Source organism: Chinchilla lanigera, unplaced genomic scaffold (genome assembly GCF_000276665.1).
Source record: "Chinchilla lanigera isolate Chin_1 unplaced genomic scaffold, ChiLan1.0 scaffold00018, whole genome shotgun sequence".
Taxonomy (NCBI): domain Eukaryota; kingdom Metazoa; phylum Chordata; class Mammalia; order Rodentia; family Chinchillidae; genus Chinchilla; species Chinchilla lanigera.
The window spans coordinates 27,845,592-27,866,212 of NW_004955419.1; the positions used below are offsets into that span (position 1 = coordinate 27,845,592).

Genomic DNA, 20,621 nt, shown 5'->3' on the forward strand with positions numbered 1-20,621 from the left:
TGTAGATGGGAGCTGCAGCTCGGCTCCTCCCTGACCCCCACAGCACAGCAGCCTGCACTCACATGGGACACAGTCTGCAGAGAGCTCAGTGCCCAGGGCTAGAAGGAGCAAAGGTGAACCAGTCAAGATGGGTCCCAGGCAGGCAAAGCCCAAGCCCCACAGTAGCCCTAGCCTGTGCCCTGAGCCAAGGCGGGGCCTGGACACCAGGGAGGCTTGCCCCTTCCTGGTCTGTGTTCCCTGCGTCAACCACAGTCCTGAGGAGCAGGGCAGAAGGCTTTTATGATAACAACGATCAGTTGGAAAACAGGGAAGCCTATCTGATTTTCCACAGCACTGAGAGCAGGAGGGAGATACTACATTGGAAAGACAGTTACAGGAGGAATACAGTCACTGTCGGAATCTGGAGTGTGTCTCATGAAAATTAGCAGGAAGGCACAAATCTGCTTTTAAATCTTGAAATGATACATCTGCAACTAGCATGTGAATGTGGCCTGTAATCACTGAGATTCTGCTCTCCTTCCTTCGGTGGGAAACACTGAGAGCGCCGCTACACGTAGGTCTCTGGAGTAACCCAGAGGTCTGTGTTATCACCTGGATTCCTGTCCAGGAGACCCCCATGGTTTCCAGGTCCCACCTGCTTTCCCTGCTGAGGTTCTGAGCTTGGTGCTAAAAGCTTTGAGGCCCAGCCTTGCCTGCAGGTACCCAGCCGCATTCCTGTGAACACACGTCTGCTCATGCTGTTCCCTCTGCTGCAACGTGCTTCCCTTCCTGCTTTGTGAATTCACAGTTTTTCTTCCAGGTTGAACTCCTTTTAACAATTCCTCCAGCCACTTTCGATCTTCCTGTCTCTGCCATTGGGTAGACTGGGTCCATCCACCTTGCCCTTGTACCCCGAGCACCTTTGTCACTTCCTAGAGACCCTGAAGGGGCTCCTCTTGATCTTCTGTCAACCTGTCTTTTTCCTTCAAGGCTTGCTAGAGCCCCATCCACCAGGGTGCTTTGCCTAACTGGCTCCAGCCTCGTAAATCATTTCCTCACTGTTTGGACAGAGTGTATAGGCATTCTTGAATTTTTAGGCATGCCTTTGAGTCTTTTTCCCCTACAAGGTTGTAAAGCTTCTTGAGTCAGAACTGGCCTTTCTGCTACCTCTGTGTCACCTGGCACAGTCCTGGGCACACCAGAGTCACTCAGAAAATGCTTCTTGTAGCTAACAACTGAGGTGACCTGGTTGAGGCTTGGCCTTCACCCCACCCCCACCCCCCAGCCCACCCCAGGCTTCAGTTTCTTGAGAAGGGAATTGGAGGCCGAGCCCCAGTTCCCTTCGATTCTGGCATTTTAGGCTCCAAAGTGACCCCTAAGAGACCTTGTGATGGAGGTCATGCCTGAGCTTTGGAATCTCAGATTCTCAGGACTGAGAATGTCCTCAGAGGCGCTTTTGTCCAGCCCTTAGATGATTCTGGCATCCTGCACAACAGCCCTGACCTTTAGTCATCTGGAAGCTTTGTCCCCAAGAAAAAACAAGACCTTCAGACCATCATACCAGGAAAGACAGAACTGGGTTAGCCCAAAGATAGGCTCCAGGGGGCATCTACTTGCAGGGGAAATGTGAAATTATGCTGTGAGAATAAAACTAAGGGTTAAGTGCTGGGTCTACAGCATTTTGATTGCTGGCCTCTTGAGTGAGTCTATCTAGCTATCACCTCTGTGATATGATGATAGTAATTATGACTCTTAGTTATTTGTGTTTATTCTTACTTTATTTCAAATAAGGATACCTCAGATAAACCAAAATGCCAGATACATTTTTTTAAATGAGCTTTTCCAGACCTGAGGCTTCTGGGGGAAGAATGGACTCTGGAGTGAGCAATGAATGCATGCTCCTGGGCTCTAATAGCTTGAAAGCAAGAACCTGCATGTTTAACACCCCGTGGCACAGAGCCCTTTGACAAACGTCCATGGAGTAGAGTAAGTCAGTCTAGAGCGTGTATGAGTGCGAGTGTGTGTGAGCTCCGTGGCCGTCTGTGCACACAGGGTCTGAGAGTACTGGCCCTATGCGTATACACTACACACTTCTCTCCATTCTCCCATACGCTGACCCTGACTCAGACACTCACCAGGGAGCAGCGCGCTTGCCCTGTGAATTAGGCTTAGGCTCTCTGCATTTTATTGAGGACCAAAAACTAGAACTGGCTGTGTGTGGAGTAGGCGTGAATTTGAAGAAAAGCTTACTGAAGCCATTGGGACATACTTATTTTGTAATTTAATGAAGAAAGAAGCTTTTCTTTTTGAAGTCATGCTTCCTTCTTTTCTGTAGTAAGAATAATATAACTAGGTTTGTCTTGTTCCTGATGTGGTTTTAGGAAACTAAGGGAACGTAAATACACTGATCAATCATGTAAATAATACAGGCCTGTTGCTCGTATTTTTTCTCCTATTTTTCTGTAGCCTTATCAATTGTGCCCTCTTGATTATACACCATATAAGTTCCTTTTAAGAGCCAGCAGGGACATATATAATAAATAACCATGCATGGAGCTTGAGAATAACTCGCATCTGGAAGTGAGTGAATGATTGATCTTGTTTTTCATTTGTTGGCTTGTGTATCTACGGGATGTAGTCTCCTCCTCAAGAAAGACTATGACATTTTCTTTTCTATTTAGAAAAACGTTCAGTGAGTAGAGTCTGCTTCTGTTTTACTGCAAAATTGCCATTTCAGCTTTCCTTAGAAACAGTGTGACTCTCCTAGGCTCAGGGCCTTGAAAGTACTGTTGGTTGGCAGTAGCATTGGAACGCGGGGTGAAAGCGAGACAGTGTGATCTGGAGCAGACTGTGGGAGCCCGGAGAAGGTAGGTAACCCAGAAGAGGAAAGACCCGAGAGGAGCCGTGCGCTCCAGGTCTCATTTCCTCCGGCTGACACTCTGATGTGTTCTCTGGGCCCAGCCTGTGCTGCCGAGAGGACCAGTCAGCCCTATCTCCTAAGTCAGGGCCTCACAGCCTAGGGGAAGAGACAAGGCGTAAATACAGAAACTAGGAAGGTGGGATCAGAAGTTCACTCAAGAAGACTCTCTTAGACAGCGGTCAGGGATTTTCCCTGACGTACCCAGTGCAGGTGGAGAGGACACGTAGTGGGCAGGGCAGAAAGCAGATGTCCACTCACCAAGGTCATTGTTATTCATCATGGCATTGGATGCTCGCAGCCGGGGTCCCTGCTGGGTAAAGTGGTAGCCAAATTTGAGAAGTGTTGCGTTTTTCTCCAGCATGCTCACGATCTCCATTTCTACTTTGTTGCCCAGGGGCTGGCTCTTTAGTCCCAAAAGAAAACACAAAAACAAAAACCACAATAATCACCACACTTGCCCTGTATACCATACTTAAACCACCTCCGCAGGCAGAGACCCTGAATGTTAGGTGGGGATTTCAGACACTTCTCTGGAGCAAGAGAATGGGAGTGCAGAGAAGCATCACACAGCCAGGAACAAAGAGTGGGAACTCAAGCCCAGGTCTGCTCGCCAGCCTCTCTCTAGGAGGTGGCCAAGACGCAGCTCCTCCTTGGTAGAATGTTTAAACAAGGAACACCTGCAGATCATCTAGTCCCAAATAGCTTTTTAGAAGCCTCTTGTCCAGGTTATATATCCCTTACTAATTGAATCAGGGTAGGGCTGGTGAGACTCTGGTAGCTGTGTTGTTTAAAAATCCCAGGTGACTCCAATATGCAATCTTGTTCGAAAACCAGGAATTTAGACAAATCTCTTCAATCTAAGACTAAGAATTTGAGGCCCAGAGAAGGAACACGATTTGCCCAAGACCACAAAGTAAGTTGGGAGTGCTAGAATTAGCTTTCTAAAGTCTCATTCTGATGGTGTTAGTTCCCTGCCCCCAAATCTTTAGTGATTATCTGACAAAACCAACCAACTGACCAAAAACCCCCAGAAAGACCTCACGATACACATAGCATTGGGAAGGAGCTGATGATGAGTGTTCATCACAGGCTTGTGTATAATAGCTGGAGGGAAAGGGACATAAACATCCGTCAAGAGGAAGTTAAAGGGTCATTCGGTCTTACAGTGGAGTATGGGCGGCTGGAAAAGGGTGGTATCAATCCTTGGCACAGGAATGGAAAGATGGCGATAAAATTATATTGAATGAGAAAGAAATTTGTTTTCAAAACAAGTAATGTTTTTAGTAACTTGTATTTTACATGTACATATATGACATATACCAAAAGTTTGGAAGTGTACTGATAATGGTGGAATTTGGAGTTTTGCTCCTTTATATCTTATTGTTTGGACTTTCTTTTACCATGTGTAATAAAATAATTTAAAAATAACATAATCTTAAACAGGTTTTAAAAGACCTAGAACTTAGCATTATACTTCATGGCTGAAGACTAAAAGATGTCATCCTAGGATTAAAAACAAGGCAGGACGTTTGGTATCCCCAGCGTTGTTCTGGAAGTGCAAGCCAGGACAACTCAGCAAGAAAAAGAAAGAAAAACAGCATATAGTCTGGAAAAAAGGAAGTATTTGTAGATGCTATAATTTTTTGCGGGGGAGGTACCAGGAATTGAACTCAGGGCCTCACATTTGCCAGGCACTGAGCTAAGCCCCAGCCCCATGATGTAATATTATATCTAGAAAATCTTAAGGACTGCACACTCACAAAAGAGCAATTAGTGCTAACAAATGTGTTCAGCAACATTGCAAGGTATGACAATGAAATAGAAAAATCAGGTGTATTTTTATATGGTAGGAATAAGCAATCTAAGAATGATTAATCCATTTATAATACTGTCAAAAAGAATAAAATACTTAAGAATAAATTTAATAGAAGAAGTAAAGAGCCCAGGGAGGGGGTGCATGCCTGTCATACCAGCACCCTTAGAGGGTAAAACAGAAGGATCAAAAGTTCAAGCCCAGCTTGAACAACCTAGGAGGACCCTGCATCAAAATAAGAAGTAAAAAAGGATGGATATGTAGCTCATTAAAAAGCCTTGAGTTTAGCCTTGCTAACTAACTAACTAAGTAAATAAATACCTGTACACTGAAAACTACAGAACATCATGGAATGGTATTAAAACCTTAAAATAGGGAAAGGAGTAAAAATATCACATACGCGTGGATCAGAAGATTTAATGTTGTCAATATGGCATATGATCAAATTCATCCATTGAGTCAGTGCAATTCTCAGGAAATTCCAGCTTCCTTTTTTCCAGAAATGGACAAGCTGATCTTATGATTCACATAAAAATGCCAGGAGCCCAGAATAACCAACACAATTGTGAATAAGAGGAACAAAGTTGGAGAAATTGTATTCCCTGATTTCAAAATTATTACAAAATTACAATCATTAAAACTTCGCGGTACTGGAATGAGGTAAACATATAGATTAGTCCTGAAATAAATTCACACATCTATGAAGACTGCTTTTCAAAAAGGACACCAAGACAATTAGGAACAGTCTTTTCAAAAAGTAGTGCCACGACACGTACACAAAATGAATTTGACCCTTCACTCACAGCATACATAAAAATTAACTCAAAATGGATCAAAGACCTAAGTGTAAGAATTAAAACTATAAAATTCTTAGAAGAAAAACATAGATGTAAGTTTTTCTAATCTTGGCAGTAGTTTGTTAAAAAAACATATGACATAGTTGTACTACTGACATATCATTTTATTGAAAGGAACAGTTAATGATTAATTATTTGATCAGTCTTTCATGTCTATATTTGCTTTCCTGAGTAGCCACTTTGAAGTTATCAATATGTAATATAGCAACCAGTGTTAATTTCCTGTCACCTTGTCTGTAATTCAGTATTGCTTGTGGTGTTCTTGTGCTATTTTGTAAATGGATGTGTTTGTTAATATGTTTTTGTTCTTTTATTTTTAAAATTAAAAAAAATATGACAGATAAAACACAAATAAAAGAAAAAATAGATGAAGTGGACTCATCAAAATTTAAAATATTTTTGCTTCAAAGGACACTCTAAAGAAGGTGAAAGGACAAAAAATAGAATGGGGAAAAATTCTAAATCATATAGCTGGTAAGGGATACTACCCAAAATACATACAGAATTATTAGACCTCAACAGTAAAGATCTTAATAATTTGGTTAAAAGTGTGCAAAGGATTTGAACAGACATTTTGCTAAAAATGATGAGATGAACAAAACGATGGTTAGGCTAAAAAAGACTAACATGATAACAAGGATGTGACGAAAGTGGAACACTTATACACTGCTAGTAGAAATATAAAATGGTGCAGCGGCTTTGGAATATAGTCTTGCATTTCCCAAAAAGGTAAAAGTTGAGTGTCTGTATGATCCAGGCATACCACTCTATGGAAAAGAAATGAAAACATATGTCCAGGGGCTGGGGATTTAGCTCAGCGGCAAAGCGCCTGCCTGGCAAGCGCAAGGTCGTGAGTTTGGTTCCTGGTACCGGAGAAAAACCAAAACACCAAAAAAGAAAACATGTCCAACAAAAATTTGTACATGAATGCTCACAATAGCCAACAGTGCAAGCAATGCAAATATCCCCCTGATGAATGGATAAATAAAAGGTAGTAGATTCATGTAGGGGAGTCTTATTCAGTCACAAAAAAGGAATGGGGTACTGGCACATGCCACAACATGGATTAACTTTGAAAAGCATTCATGCTAAATGAAAAAATCTGAACACAAGGGCCACATACTGCATAATTCCACTAATATGAAATGTCCAGGATAAGTGAAGGCATGGAACTAGAAAAGAGCTTTGTAGTAGTCAGGGGTCAGGGAAAAGGGGTGAGTAGGGAGTGAGAGTTAATGGGCATGGAGTTTTTGTTTGTGGGGTCAGATAATGATGGTGGCTGCACAAATTTGCAACTACCTAAAAGAAACCCATGAATCATATCCTTTAAAAGGATGAGTTGGGCTGGGGATGTAGCAGTGGCACAGCACTTGCCTTGCAAGCATGAGGTCATGAGTTTGATTTCCAGTACCAAAAAAAAAAAGAGTTATGTGGTATATGAATTTGCTGTAATTTTTAAGAACACAACAGTACAGTTAAAAAAAAAAAAATCCAATTAAAAGTAGGGAGGGTGGGAGATATAGCGCAGTGGTGTGGTGCCGTGCCTGCTTGGCAAGCGCAAGGTTGTGAGTTCAATTCCCAGTATCAAAAAATAAATAAGTAAATAAATAAAAGTAGGGAAAAGATCTGAACATTGCATTGAAGAGGACATTTGGCTAATAATCACAATAAGATGCTCAACATCATTAACTATTTTCAAAATGCTAACCAAAAGCACAGTGTGCCTCAGTTAGTCTCAAACTTAAGATCCTCCTGCCTCAGTCTCCCATCTATCTCCTCACCTATCAAAATGGCTAAAATAAAAAGCAGTGACAACCCCAAGTGTTGGCAAGGAAACAGAGAACTTGGAGCACATATATTACTAGTGAGCACAGGCACTGGGGACAACAGTTGGGCAATTTCTTTAAAAACTAAAAGTATATAGCTACCATGTGACATAGTGATCTTGGTTTTTTTTTTTTTCTCTGAGAAATAAAAATGTTTATAGCAGCTTTATTTGTAATAGACAAATGTGGAAGCAACCCACATGTCCTTTCCTGGGATGAGTGGTCAAACTATGGTATGTCCTTACCATGGAATAGTACTCGATAGCTGAACAAACATTTTCTTTGAGATGGGGGTCTCATGGTGTTGCCTAGGTTGGTCTCAAAGTTACAATCCTCCTGCCTCAGTTTCCCAAGAACCTGAGATTACAGGCATATGTGACTGTGCCCAGCTGGAACAAACTATCAATATGTGAAGAAACATGGATAAATCTCTACAGAATTATATCGGATTGATTTGTATAACATTCTCAAAACGATAAATACATTAAAATGCACAATAGGTTGACGGTTGCCTGGGGTGCAGAGGGTGGGAGGAGGAGACGTGTGGGTTTGGCTATGAAAGGGCAGCGCGAGGGCTGCTGTGGTGATGGGATGGCTTTGTGTCTTGACTGTATCAGTGCTTCTGTCCCGGTTCTGAGCACAAGGGATCTCTGTGTTACTCCTCACAACTGCACACTAATTACAATAATCGCAAAATTAGATAGTAATTTTACTAAATCAGATACAGACAGCAAACACACAACCACCTCCAAGACCTCTGAAGGCCAATATTGGTGCTGTGAACTGAGAGCTTCCCGTAAGCCAGGCCTGGCCTGGTGTGCGATTGGCGTGGCGTCAGTGTGTTCCCCCCGGAGTGAGGTACCTGCTCAGGCCTGCAGGTTAGTGCCTCCCTCCCTCTCCCATTCCTCACTGGCCCGTGTATCTTGGTGGTCTGCCTCGCAGAGCCTCGTGCAGCCGAAGGACTCCTCAAGCCTCCTGTGCCCACTGTCCTCCACATGGCGTTCCCTTGCTCTCCTCACTGCGCTGTGCATGTATCTTCAGAGCTTCAAAACCCCCCCTAAGGTCCTTCCTGATCCTGAGCCTGGAGTTGATCCCTTCCCATTCCACATCCGAGGGGCACGCTAGATGGCCCTTTCTACACATGGCATAGTCCTTCTGCCTTATTCAGGTCTCCTGCCTCCATATCTGTCTCCAACCTCACCCGTCTGTCCGGTGCAGTAGCTGCTAGCCACATACAGCTCTTTATATCTAAATAACTAAAATAAAATCAAATCTAAAATTCAGCCTCATTCAGTTGCATTAGCCACCTTGCAAGTGCTCAGTGGTCACTGGTTAGTGGCTACTACAGTGGTCAACACAGATGGAGAAACAATTTTCATTGTCACAGTGCTACTCTAGATGGCAAGTTCCTGGGAGCCCATCGAACTCATGGTCTCCTGGGTCAGACTTCATGGAACTGAACTGCACGAAGCAACTAAGAGCGCTTTCAGTGCAGAGCAGTATGGAAGGGTTACAGAAAGCGGCAGCCTGGCATCTGAACAGACAAGCATTACCTGCAGCTGAAAGTCTTGGCAGAGATCTCCACGTATTCCAAGTTCCCTAGGGCTCAGCTGCATTCAGACTGGGAAACCACAGGAGGCAAAGAGATGCTGGTAAAATTCCACCAGCCTATGTGGCAAGGCTCCTGAGAATGCCGGGAAGAGCTCTGGCCGGTCCTCAGAGGACTTAGCACAGTCCTGAACCCCAGCTGGCTGGGCCTGGCAAAGGGCACAGGGACTATCTGGAGTCCCAAGAAGAAATTGGCAGACCCCCACAGCCTATCTAAAAGGAAGCTTGACCTGTCCTTGGGGTCACTTGCCGGGAAAGCACTGCTGGAATGCAGAACAGGCCAGTCCCAGAAAGTACAGATCCGCCCTGAGTGAAGGGGCAGCCACAGACTGCAAGGTCTGCCTCAGGCAGTATGACACTCCATGCAGCTTGGTCCGGTGTGCACAGTCCCCAGACACAAACTGCCTCCATCCTGCCTGCTTGCACCCCTTGGGAGGTGAGCAGGAACCAACCTCTCCATTGTACAGATGGGTAAACTGAGCCATGTAGGGATGGAGGCTGGGACTGTGTGCCCCTAGTTTTTTAATGCCAGAATCAAGGCCTGATCTTGACCTGGTACTGGAAGGACTGCAGCAGATCCTCTAGGCTCCAGGTTCTCAAATTAGTGTCCAACATCCCTGGGATACGTGGAGACGACGTCTGGGTGGTGTGAGTAGGTACCACACTCCGTCAGATAATCATGGCCACACGGTCCAAATAGTCTAAGTCTTGGACCAAAATCCTCCTTCTCCTTTTCCTTCCCCATCCCCTTCTTCTCTTCTTCCTCCTTCCCCTTTCTCTTCTTCCTCTTTCTTCTTTCTCTTCTCCCTCTTTCTTCTTTCTCTTCTCCCTCTCTTTTTCTCCTCCTCTTTCTCCTTCTCCCCCTCGCTCTTACTCTCTTTTCCTCTTCCTTCTCCTTTTCTTCTCTTTCCCTTCTTCTCCCTCTCCATCTTCTCTTCCTTCTCTTTCTTTCCCTCTGGCTCCTCCCCATCTTCCTCACGCAGTGCTCGGTATCAAAATCAGGGCTTGGTACAGCCTAGGCACGGGGTCTACCACTGAGCAACACCCTCAACCCCAAACCCATTATTTTCACATTAAGGAGTGAAATTAAAAATGAATAAACCTTAAAGTTTCAAAGAAACTTCGTTCCTGCTTCCTTCTCAAACTCTAGAAACTCTGAGACTAAAAGGATTCCAGCCTAGGCAATTTAACAAGATTTTGTCTCAAAACTGAGATGGAACAAAAGGGGAAGATGGCTTGGGGAATGTAGGCCCCTCAGTGTGAGGGCCCTAGGTTAATTCCCAGTACTTTTCAGTACAAAACAACAAAGCAAGACTCCTCCATCTCACAGAGGATAGAAGAGGCAGTGCTAGCAAGCAGGGAAAAACACTCAGGTCTCTGACTTACTTTTCAAGTAACTTATTATTTAGTGACCAACGTGTGCCAAGCAATGTCACAGACATTTAACAAAACCTACCTCATTTTCTCCTCCCCATCAAACTATGGAGTCCATACCATTTATCATCATTTTCTTTTTGTGAAAGCACAGAAGTATTAATAATTTTCCCCAAATTACTAATCAGCTACGGAAGAAAGATTCAAACACAGGCAGTTGACTCCTGAGTCTGCTAGCTGTTACCTGTGCTTGAGAAGCCTCAGAAGGTGGGAGTAGAGCTATGAAGCCTTGGGCACAACGGAGTCTGGTTTGACATACATGATAAAAAGTACCTCACACCTGAGGAGCTGACTTCCAAGGGAGAGACCTCCCTGTCGCTGAAGGTATGTAGCTAGAGGGCAGCCAGCTCTTTTAAGGGTCTCGCTAGATGTGGTCACCGATGAGGAAGGCTTACCACCAGGGACCTACATCCTGTGAGTCTGTGAATTGCTCCCATGGATGACAAAAAGCAGGAGGGTGACCTTCACAGCGAGTGAAAGGCAATGAGAAGTCCCTGGGGAAAGACTGAGGGCTGGGCTGCCGGGAGTGGCCGCAGCAGAGTCTGGACAGCAGGGCTAGGGAGAGGGTGGTCCGGGAAGAACCTCTGCTCCCCTCCAGATTAGCCCGAGAATTAAATAGAGTTGAATGAATCAGTGAGTGAATATAATCTCATTATTAAAAGTTCAGATGATACTACAAAGTAAATTGAAAGAATCTCCCTTCACACCATTTACTCTCAGTCTTGCCCCTTTCCATAGAAGTATCCACCGTGGCCTGTGGGTGTGTCTCTGTGCATAAAATCTATGGTAGAAATAAGGGTCTGCTTTGTTTTATCGCACTTTCTTTCTTTAACTGGATTCATAGAATACTTGCTGTTCTGTACCTTGCCTGTGTCACTGAATATATATTCTAAGTCAGTACAGTACAGTACATAGCAAACTACTTCATTCCTTTTAACTGTTTCTGGAATGCCCAGGCATTAACGACTATTTAAGATGCTTCCATGTTTCCTGTTACAAATGATGTGGCAGTGGACTTGGCGGGCAGGAAGGAGTATCCTGCAGTCTGGAATGGCAATGTGGGATTTGACTGGGGGTTACCAGCTGGTGGCTCTGAGACTCCATTCTGGACAGAGAAGCCATGGACATCAAGAAGCTCACTTTGTACCCTGAGTGAGCCAATTCTGCCCATTTCTTTGTGATGAGCTAGGAAAGAATAAGTAGGAATACTTGGAAATACAACAGAAAAGAGCTCTGGGAATTATTTAATCTAACACCGAAGTCCTGAGCACTAGCTGGTATTGTTTCCCCCATCTCTGAGCTTCTTAACTGCTCTGCTAGACACTTCCGGGAGAGCTCCTCACCATGAGAGGTGAGAGGCACCTGTTCTGTTCCTGGGTAGCTCTGCTGGCTAGAAAAGGCCTTCTGGCCACATTGCGGTGACACAGAATAATAAGTGGTTCATGATAAGGTGATGTAAACATGTCTCCAGAATTCTCTGATACTGCTCCCTTCAAAAGGTAGAGACTAATTCCACTCCATTTGAGCAGAAGCTATGCCTGGTGACACTTCTAACAAAGAGAATATGGTAGAAGAGCCTCTGGGTGATTTCCAAGGCTGGGTCATAAAAGATATCAGAGGCTTTCTTCTTCCTCTGCCTTGGATGGCTCACTCTAGGAAAAGTTAGCTAGCCAAAATACCCCTGGATTCCTGGTCCTCAGAAACTTTGAGCAGATACATGTTTATTCTTGTTTTACAGGACCCTGAGGCTGTGTCACTAAATTTTGGAATAATTTGTTACACAGCTATAGATAGCAGATACATTCATACACAAGGTTGGGATTTTTAAAAATCATCTAATCAGGAAAAACAAGAAAATGTAATATACTTCTTTTAGCTTCTCTTCAAAGCATGAAGCACAGCCACTGACAGATATTGGGAGGAAAAGTGGGAAATCAGACAACATCCTACAGGCATTGAACATTTCTGGGGGAGGGCAGGGGCCATGTTTGTAGGCCTTCCCTGTTTTGAGGGGCGAGGGCTACAGGCAGCTGAGTTGGGAGTTGGGAGGGCAAATGAAGCCAGCAGAGTCCTCTTTGGCTATGGCATTGGATCAGTGGGGCTACAGACACCCCACCTTTGAAGTCTGCTCCTGAGGACCACAGGGCCCCTTCTTTCCATCCATAAGTGCAGCCAGGGTCAAAGTCCCAACCTAGTACTGCCACCAACCTGACCTGTTTCCTCAGGCAGGTCCCATCCTTTCTCTGGTCATCAGTTTCCCCACCTGTAAAAGGAGGCTGGGCCAGACATCTTCTCAGTGCCCTACAGTCCCCACACAGGGCCCCCTCAGTCTTCCTACCCCCTCTGGGTGTCAGCGCAACTTCAGGGGCAACAGAACATTGCCTGGAGATAAAGAGGCGGGTAGAGTAAACAAACAGCCTCAGAATCCCAGTTCCCAAGTCCCAGCCTGTGGCCAAGCCAGCCTGCCAGGCTCCATGTCACCCAGGGTAGAACTCCCCAAGTCCCTTTCTTTGGCCGTATAAGGAGAAATGCAGACAGAGTCTCCCTGACACAGGTTACAAGCACAAGGATTGAGGCAAAAGCTCTGGCCTCCAAAGACCTCAGTGACTAACCAAGCATGAGGAATAAATCAAATGCCACTCACCACCTCCTCTGTCCCACTCTTCCCTCACCGCAGCCCAGGGCTGGGGCACCAAAGGGAGGCAGCTCTGCCCAGGCCTCCTGGGATACATTGAGAGAGGTGCGGTGGCCATCTTCTGAGTGGGGTCAGCGGGGCTCCTCATTGAGACCCATTTGCTCCTCCTCTCTCCCCACCCCAGGCCCAACTCCAATCTGATGAAGCCTGCAGTGAAGCAGGAGCAGTCCCCATGAGCCCCCTCACCCTGGTGACCATAACGCCCCACTGGTCTCCCAGGCCCTGGCATCTCCTCCCCACCCCAATCTTCTCCCAGACAGCCAGGGACCCAGAGCACAGCCCAGGGCCCACTTTCCCTCAACTGACCCCCTCAGAGCTCTCTGCTCCCTACCGCTGTCCGGTTTTCCTCTAGGGCTGCCAGGAGTCTTGCTTAGGTGGGTGGGCTCTATGGTTCTCCCTACCTTCTCTTTGTTTCCTGCACCCAGGATACCATGATTTCCATTTCATTTTCTGGGACCTTTTTCACCCAAAATGGCTTTACCTCCAACTCTGCCTCCTCCAAGAGGCCCTCCCTGATCCCTGCTCCTGACTGAAGGTGCTGTGGACCTCACACCTGCTGTCTGTGGCTTGCTGGAATACCTGTTGCTGGAGTACAATGCTCCTCTCTGTATCGGCCTTTCCTCCCAGACAGTGTGGGATTCCTGGAGGGCAGAGCTGGAGCCTCCCTCACACACACAGCCCAACACCACCAGGCAAAAGGGACAGATGAGAAAAGCCAAGGCAGGCCACACAACGCAACAGCTGTTTCAGAAGCTCAGGCACTGTGCGTGGACTTCGGAGTCTCACAGACCTGGGTTTGAATCTGCCTCTGTTGCTTACTAACCATGTGAGCTTGGGCAGGTCGCATAGCCCACTTGGTACAGTTCCCTCCTCTACTCACTTACAGAGTCTTTGTGAACATGAAAGGAGACCATGGACACAGCACCCAGTGTGGTTCCTGGCTTATAGCACCTGCTTAGTAATTAGTCCTTAAAGGGGAGCTCCCTCCATTATCCTTGGAATAATTCTAAAAGTCACCAGCCTTGGAATTTACATCTATTATCTCCTTAGGAGTAGATTTTTATTATTCTCATTTTACAAGTGGGGAAACTGAGCCACAGGGAAATGAATGTTCCTGCACCAGGTGTTCAGCCTAGGGAAGATCAGCATTAGCTCTATTGTGGACCTTGGAGGGACAGCAGCAATAGGCAAGGTGGGCAACTGCCACCCCAGTGACCCAAGGTGAGGGCTGTCATCTTTGCCTAACTTCTGCCCTGGGAGTCAGGTTTCAGCTGACTCTGATCCCTGATCCCTGCAAGGCCAAACCCTGGAGTCACATGGGTCACCCAGCCTAGGCTTGGTCCAGGGCTGCCTGCTACATGCCTTTGTTCCATCTGCTCTGCTGCTGCTGCTTCCAGTAGAGCAGAGTCAGCAACGACCAGGGGAGGGGCAGAAGGGCAGGGGTGGGGAGGGGCAGAAGGGCAGGGGTGGGGAGGGGCAGAGGGGAGGGGTGGGGAGGCGCTGGGGACGGTGAAGCAGAGCCAAGGCCACTGGCAGGCAGGAGATGCCAGGGGTTCAATGCAGCGAGTTCATACTACCCGGATGTTGCTGGCTCGTGTGGCCTCTAAATAGGAGCTAGGAAAATGTGCCCTCTCAGGGTGAACAAAGCCCCACACTGAGGCGCACAGCTGGGAAAGTAAACTGTGCACTGCATTTTCCTCTGCCGCCTCATTGCGCAGTGAACAATATGCACAACCATTCGGGGCGACCTCGCTTACATAGCGGCCCTGCAGGGCCAGGTCCTGAGCCGGACACTGGATAGGGAGCTAACTCAGACATAACACCAGGAAGCTGAGGTGCTGGGGAACAGAGCAGGGCGCACCTAGCTATCTCAGGGCAGAGGTTGGAGGAGCTGTGAAGGCTATAGGCATAGGCAGTGGTCCATGGCCTCAACCCTCCCCCAAAGCCTGCTATACAGTGTTTGCCAGTTTTCACAGTGCAAATATTCCCACCCACCAGAGTGCTTTCAAGATGCAAACATGCCATCACTGCACACAGAAGCTGGAGACGGTGCAATCAATCCTTGCAAGCTGGTTCCAGGTGCTCCGGAACACTACTGGGAAAGGGAGCCTTCCGCTGAACCCCGAGGAAAAGGGGCTTTCTCCAGGCAGGGAGGAGGACGGGGACAGAAAGGACATTCCAGGAGGCAGACAGCATGGAGGGAGGAACAGGGGTGGGGGCAGGTCGTGGAGAGTTGCAAAAGGGTTATAATTGGCAGAAGGCAGTCAAAGCCTTCTGGAAGCCGGTAGGGTTTAGTTCTTGACCTGGATGAGGTTCACACGCCTGCTGTGATTTGTTAAGCTACGCATGTACAGTTTATGCACTCATCTGCCCAGGTGCCATGTTTTACAATAAAAAAGCTTTAAAGTACTGATAATCTCACTCAGGTGTGTTACCACTGTTTATAATTGTATATTTCCTTCCAATCTTTTTGTATATTTATACAACTATACAACCAAAAGTTTCAATAGGGAAAACATCCTGGGTTCCCTATCCAGAAAGAAGAAAGCATTTTAATGTCGGAAGCAACATGTGGTAGCGGAAGGAATGTGGGTTTTGGAGTTCAAGAGACCTGGATTTAAATCCTGCTTCCTAAGTGCTAAATCTGTGACCCTGGGAAAGTTGCCTGCCTCAGCCTCTGTGGGTGGCTGCCTCTCTTGCACACGGACACTGATCAGACCTGCATCCTGCAGTGCTGTTGTGAAGATCAGAAATGATGACTTCAGGGTGTACGGCACAGAGCCAGCCCACAGCAGGCTCTCAACCATGCCACGTACAAGTCCCTGTCCCAGACGACTATTGTGATTAACATCCTCTTCGGAAGTCAGGACTGAAAGAATTGCCCAAAGATAAATAACTGAACTGCAGTAATCAGAGAGAGACGGTAACTCCAGGCAGTAACAGATAAAGGCAGACTAGAGTTTGACCAGAGTAACCTCGGTGGAAAGGAGTTTCTAAAGCTCCACTGAGTGAGGGTAGCTGAAGAAAATGGGAATAGTTAGCCTAGGGAAGGGGAATCCAGGGGAATTCTCATTCCTATGAGCTGTCCTGGTGGCAGCAGGAAATGGAACTAAGACAAACAAACAGAACTTACAAAGGGAGATGATTTACACTGGGTCTAAGGGTTGATATTCTCAAAGCTTGAGAGTGAAGCAGTGATGTTGATAAGGCGTGAGCTCCCTATCACTAGGGAACACGAGAAGTCGCTGGCAGAGCACGTGGTGGGGATGAGAAGGAAAGGAGGCAGCAGGGTGGAGGGTGGGAACTGGATAACCTTGAAGGTCCCTTATGGCTGGGCTCTGGAGCTTCTGTAATCAGCGTTGTCTGTTCTGATGGGCAAGAGCGGGATGGTGTGCAGCATGTGGTAAAGGACACAAGGATGCCCTTGTCCGTCTTACCTGGTTATCGATTTTCAGTTCCACCAAGGATGTGTTGTGCGGAAGGGCTTCCACCAGGCGCAGGATCCCAGCTCCGGAAATGAAGTTGGATTCCACATTCAGTGTCTTCAGCACCTTGTTCACCTTGAGCATTTCAGCAAGGGCCTTAACCACAGAAGAAAGGTGGGGATGCCTGTGAGCCCTCCCGGGTAGATCCACAGATGCCAATGGCAAGAGGCAAGATGATCTCTAGAGCTTCCTTCACAAGAATGATTCTGTGTCTCTCCTCCCCTCCAAGCCACCCCGGTTCCTGAACACCCACTCTGGAGAAGTCTGTACTGCCTCACTCGCATCTATCAGTGTTCACTGGGCCCTGTCAGTGAGGCTGCTTGCAGTTCCTGCTCATGACCTGCGCTCTCCCACCCCTTACCTTCGCCTGCTCCATCCTTGCCCTCTGCAACACCCCTTGTGTTCACTCTCAAAACCTGCCCATCCTTCAGTATCGTTCTCAATACCCTCTTCCCCAGGAGCATTTGATGACACCCTCAGCTGGCTGAGGCTGCTCTTGAACCTCGCAGAATTTATCTACAACTGCCTCCACAACTCGCATTCCTTTTGTTTTTGGTTCAGTTTTGTTTTTATTTTGGCACTGGGAATCAAACCAGGGTCTCTGCCACTGAGCTGTAGCCCTAGCCCTTTTTATTTTTTATTTTGAGACAAGATTTCCCTAAGTTGCCCAGGCTGGCCTTGAATTTGTGGTCATGCTGCCTCAGCTTCCCAATTAGCTGAGATTATAGGTGTGTGCTACCACATCTGGCCACAGTTGCTTTTATGAATGTGTATCTTTCCCTTAGACTATTTTCCCATGCTGAGCTAAAAAGTCACCTTAATATCCCGTGTTGCCACAGGGCCTACACAGTGCCCAGCACACAGTCAATCCTCAGGCAATGGTCACTGAAAGACCCGCAGAGTCGCAACTCCTCTGTGTGTGCTGGGCTCATCTCTTCTACTGTCCTGTTGAAGTGCCACAGAGTCACCATTTTCTTCATATGAGCACCAGAGAGCAGAAGTGGTGCTGGGAAACCACCTCACTGGGCCAGCAAAAGACCAGGGCTAGCTGGAAGAGAGAGCTCAGGTGGCCCTCAGCATGTTTCAGAGGGATTCAGCCAGGGGGTATAGATGACAATCAGAGCCTCTGACGGAAATGAGGTAATTAGCAGTTGGTGGAAATGATGTGTCGTGGGGAAAGAAGACACCCGCAGCCGAGTGGCCCAGGACAGTGATAGGTGGGCCCTGTTGTCTGGCGTGACTCTGAGCCAGCAATGCCTGCTGTATTGTGTTGCTCCCACGTGCTGACTGCGAAGGTCCAGATGCCCAGAAGCCTTCTGTGCCAAAGTTATCACCCCTCCTGGACTTCCCACTGCAGTGTGCCCTGAATAGTGTGTCAGCTTGCCTTATGACCAGGCCTGCCTTCTGAGGAGGTGCTGGGGGGCCCTGTCTGTGTCCTCTCTGTGGCTCCACAGAACTGCCTGGGCCCTAGGAAGGTCTAGCCTGGTCTAACCATCTGAGTACCTAACAACCTGTAGGCCGGTGTCTCAGACTTGGGCCTGGCAGCTGAACAAATGCTAATGGTCCCTTTCCTGCCACATGCTAATTTCTGGCAGTGCAGATCATGGGGGCATAGGGCAGGCAGTGGGGGCACTTACAGAGCCCTGGCAGTAGGTTTAGCCCAGAAACACTTCAGTATTTGGCACTGCATATATGGGTGTGAATGGGCTGATACCAGCCTTCAGCCTGGCACAGAGTCCATATCCAAAAACATTTGTGGCACTGAGCTGAATGCCAGCATGCATGTGCCTGTTTTCTGATCTATCACCTAGCAGTGTGCGGAGCATGTGCCTTTGCCGGCTGCATCACTGTCGGTAAACTCCGGGTGCACTGCAGTCAGGGGTCATGGATCCGGAGGTTCCCCACTAGCAGCAGTGGGAGACTGTAAGCTATTTCTCATTTCAAAAATATTGGAGATAATTCCATCACTTCAAAAATATTGAATAAAATTGTCCCACCTATTTTAAAAATCAGGAAAGAATTTTCTGATTGCTTCTAAATGGTTAATCATCATCCCTGGTGGGGTAATCCCTGTACTTTTTATTTGTCCCTGGCATCAGAGTAATTACACTGTGCTGTTTTCATAGGTGTCCACGTGGCCAAGAGGACCCATGTGTTCATGAACATGGGAGCTGAGACTGGTCACGGTTGGATTCTCAGAGCCTGCCTGGGCCCAGAGACACTCAATAAATGTGCTTTGAAAATTTTTAAGAAAAATTAATGGTTACTTCACAGTAAGTGCAATTTAATTTGACCATCAGTAGCTGTTAAGACATGGGTAAAAAAAATCACATAAAATTGGTCACTGGAATCCATTGATGAAGACAATGATTTTAGAGATGGAGAAACAGAGGCCCAGAAACATAAGTCACTGAGTAGAGTCTGACTGGCCCGTAGGGGTCACGTGATTTCACTGGAATGCCAGCTGTGCCTCTACCTTGCTGTGTGACTTTGGACCAAGCAAGTTGCCTGATCTCTCTGAACTCTAGTTCTTCATGCAGAGTGGGAGACCCACACCTCTGGGAGCAGGGTGGCAGTGAGGATTGGCTGGATGATGATAGGTAGTGTGGGTGATGGCTGTGCATTCACATCCCCTCCTGGCTCCCAGCCTGGTCCTGTCACCACACCACACAGGGCTCTGCAATAGTGGACGCAGCCATGCCTGAGGCCACATGCCTAACCTGTCTGTGTTTATCCCCCTCACCGTCTGCACAGCAGAACAGAGATTACATACAAACGCCACAGGGTCATTGCTCCGTGTCCCAACGATGCTGAATTTCTTCACATAGGAATTTTCTTTCAGGGCTTCTGCATATGCCTTAAGGGTGGGGATGGGGATATTCTGCAGAAAGAAAGGAACAGAGTGACCAGCAGCACCTACCAGGGGTGGAAGAGAGGGCAACCTGGCTCCTCCCCGAGACCTAGCAACTCTCTGGCTTAAAGGCTCAATGGGCTTTGTTCCTGAGGGCTAAGATATGGGGAGAACTTTATGGTACACACACAGAAAATAACATCTGAAATTTTATATAGGACCCACAGCTCTCTTCTGTGCATGTGGAAGGCAAAAAAGAGGCAAAAATCAAGGCATGGAGATAGGAAGAGTGTTGTACAAAGGGCTCAGGATTGGGGGTAGAGGTGGGGCTGGACCCTGGCCTCCACCTCAGCCACTAGCAACATGTCTGTGTTGCTGTGTGACTCTGGGGAACTCTCATTCCTTCTCTGTACCTGTTTCTAGAAAACAGGAGGAGCATTGCAGTAGATACTAAGAGGCATCAAGGCTGAGGTTCTGCCCTGTCTGCAAATCAGCAGGTCCTGGCAACTGCGTGTACCAAGCTGGGGCTCTGGCCTGCCCCAGCCAACAGAACAACCAGTCTCTGAAGTGGGCCTGGACGTTGGTACAGGTGCTTTCTTCTCCTCAAGTGAAAACCACTGATCTGATCCAGCGGCCTCATGGTACAGGAGGGAACTGGCCAAGGCCTCAGAGTGTGGTTCGTGGCCAGAATGCACAATTCTGAATTGTACCAGTGTCTCCCTTGGGCACACGGCAGACAACTGAGGCACAGAGAGGGCCTGGCTGTGTTTTTGCCAAGCTCACATTTCAAAGTGTCACTTAAACTCCCAGGGGAGTAGCGCAGGGGAGCCAGATGGAGGAGAACGCTGGGGAACAGGGTTCCCATCTGATTGAGCCTTGGGACTGGCAGCCACTGAAAAGAAAATGGAGAAGAAAGGAAACAGGAGAGGAGCTAGGGGCTGGCGTCTTGTCTTACCCCCTCCACCCTCCAGAACTAATCCCGTGGCCTTGGGCTGAGCAGGTGGGCAGGCAGCTGCTCCTGCCCCCGAATTCCTCCTGCAGCCTGTCTGGGGTTGGAGCGGAGCTGACTGTCTACCAGTCCCTCCTCTGCGTGGTTGTTCACGGAGGGAAATGTCACAGAGATGTGGGCTTACAGCTCAGATATTTCTTGGAC

At 47.3% G+C, this 20,621-nt stretch overlaps 1 protein-coding gene across 1 annotated transcript in view; it reads right to left on the bottom strand.

Moving 5' to 3' along the window:
• The window catches only part of Tmod1 (tropomodulin 1), a 74,117-nt gene that overhangs the window by 4,168 nt on the left and 49,328 nt on the right, over positions 1-20,621 (bottom strand). The window contains exons 7-9 of the mRNA XM_005382850.2: positions 19,391-19,498; positions 16,570-16,713; positions 3,158-3,302 (exon numbers count right to left, since the gene is read on the bottom strand). Of these exons, the coding sequence (XP_005382907.1) occupies positions 3,158-3,302; positions 16,570-16,713; positions 19,391-19,498 (397 nt within the window). The remainder of the gene's footprint in view (positions 1-3,157; positions 3,303-16,569; positions 16,714-19,390; positions 19,499-20,621) is intronic.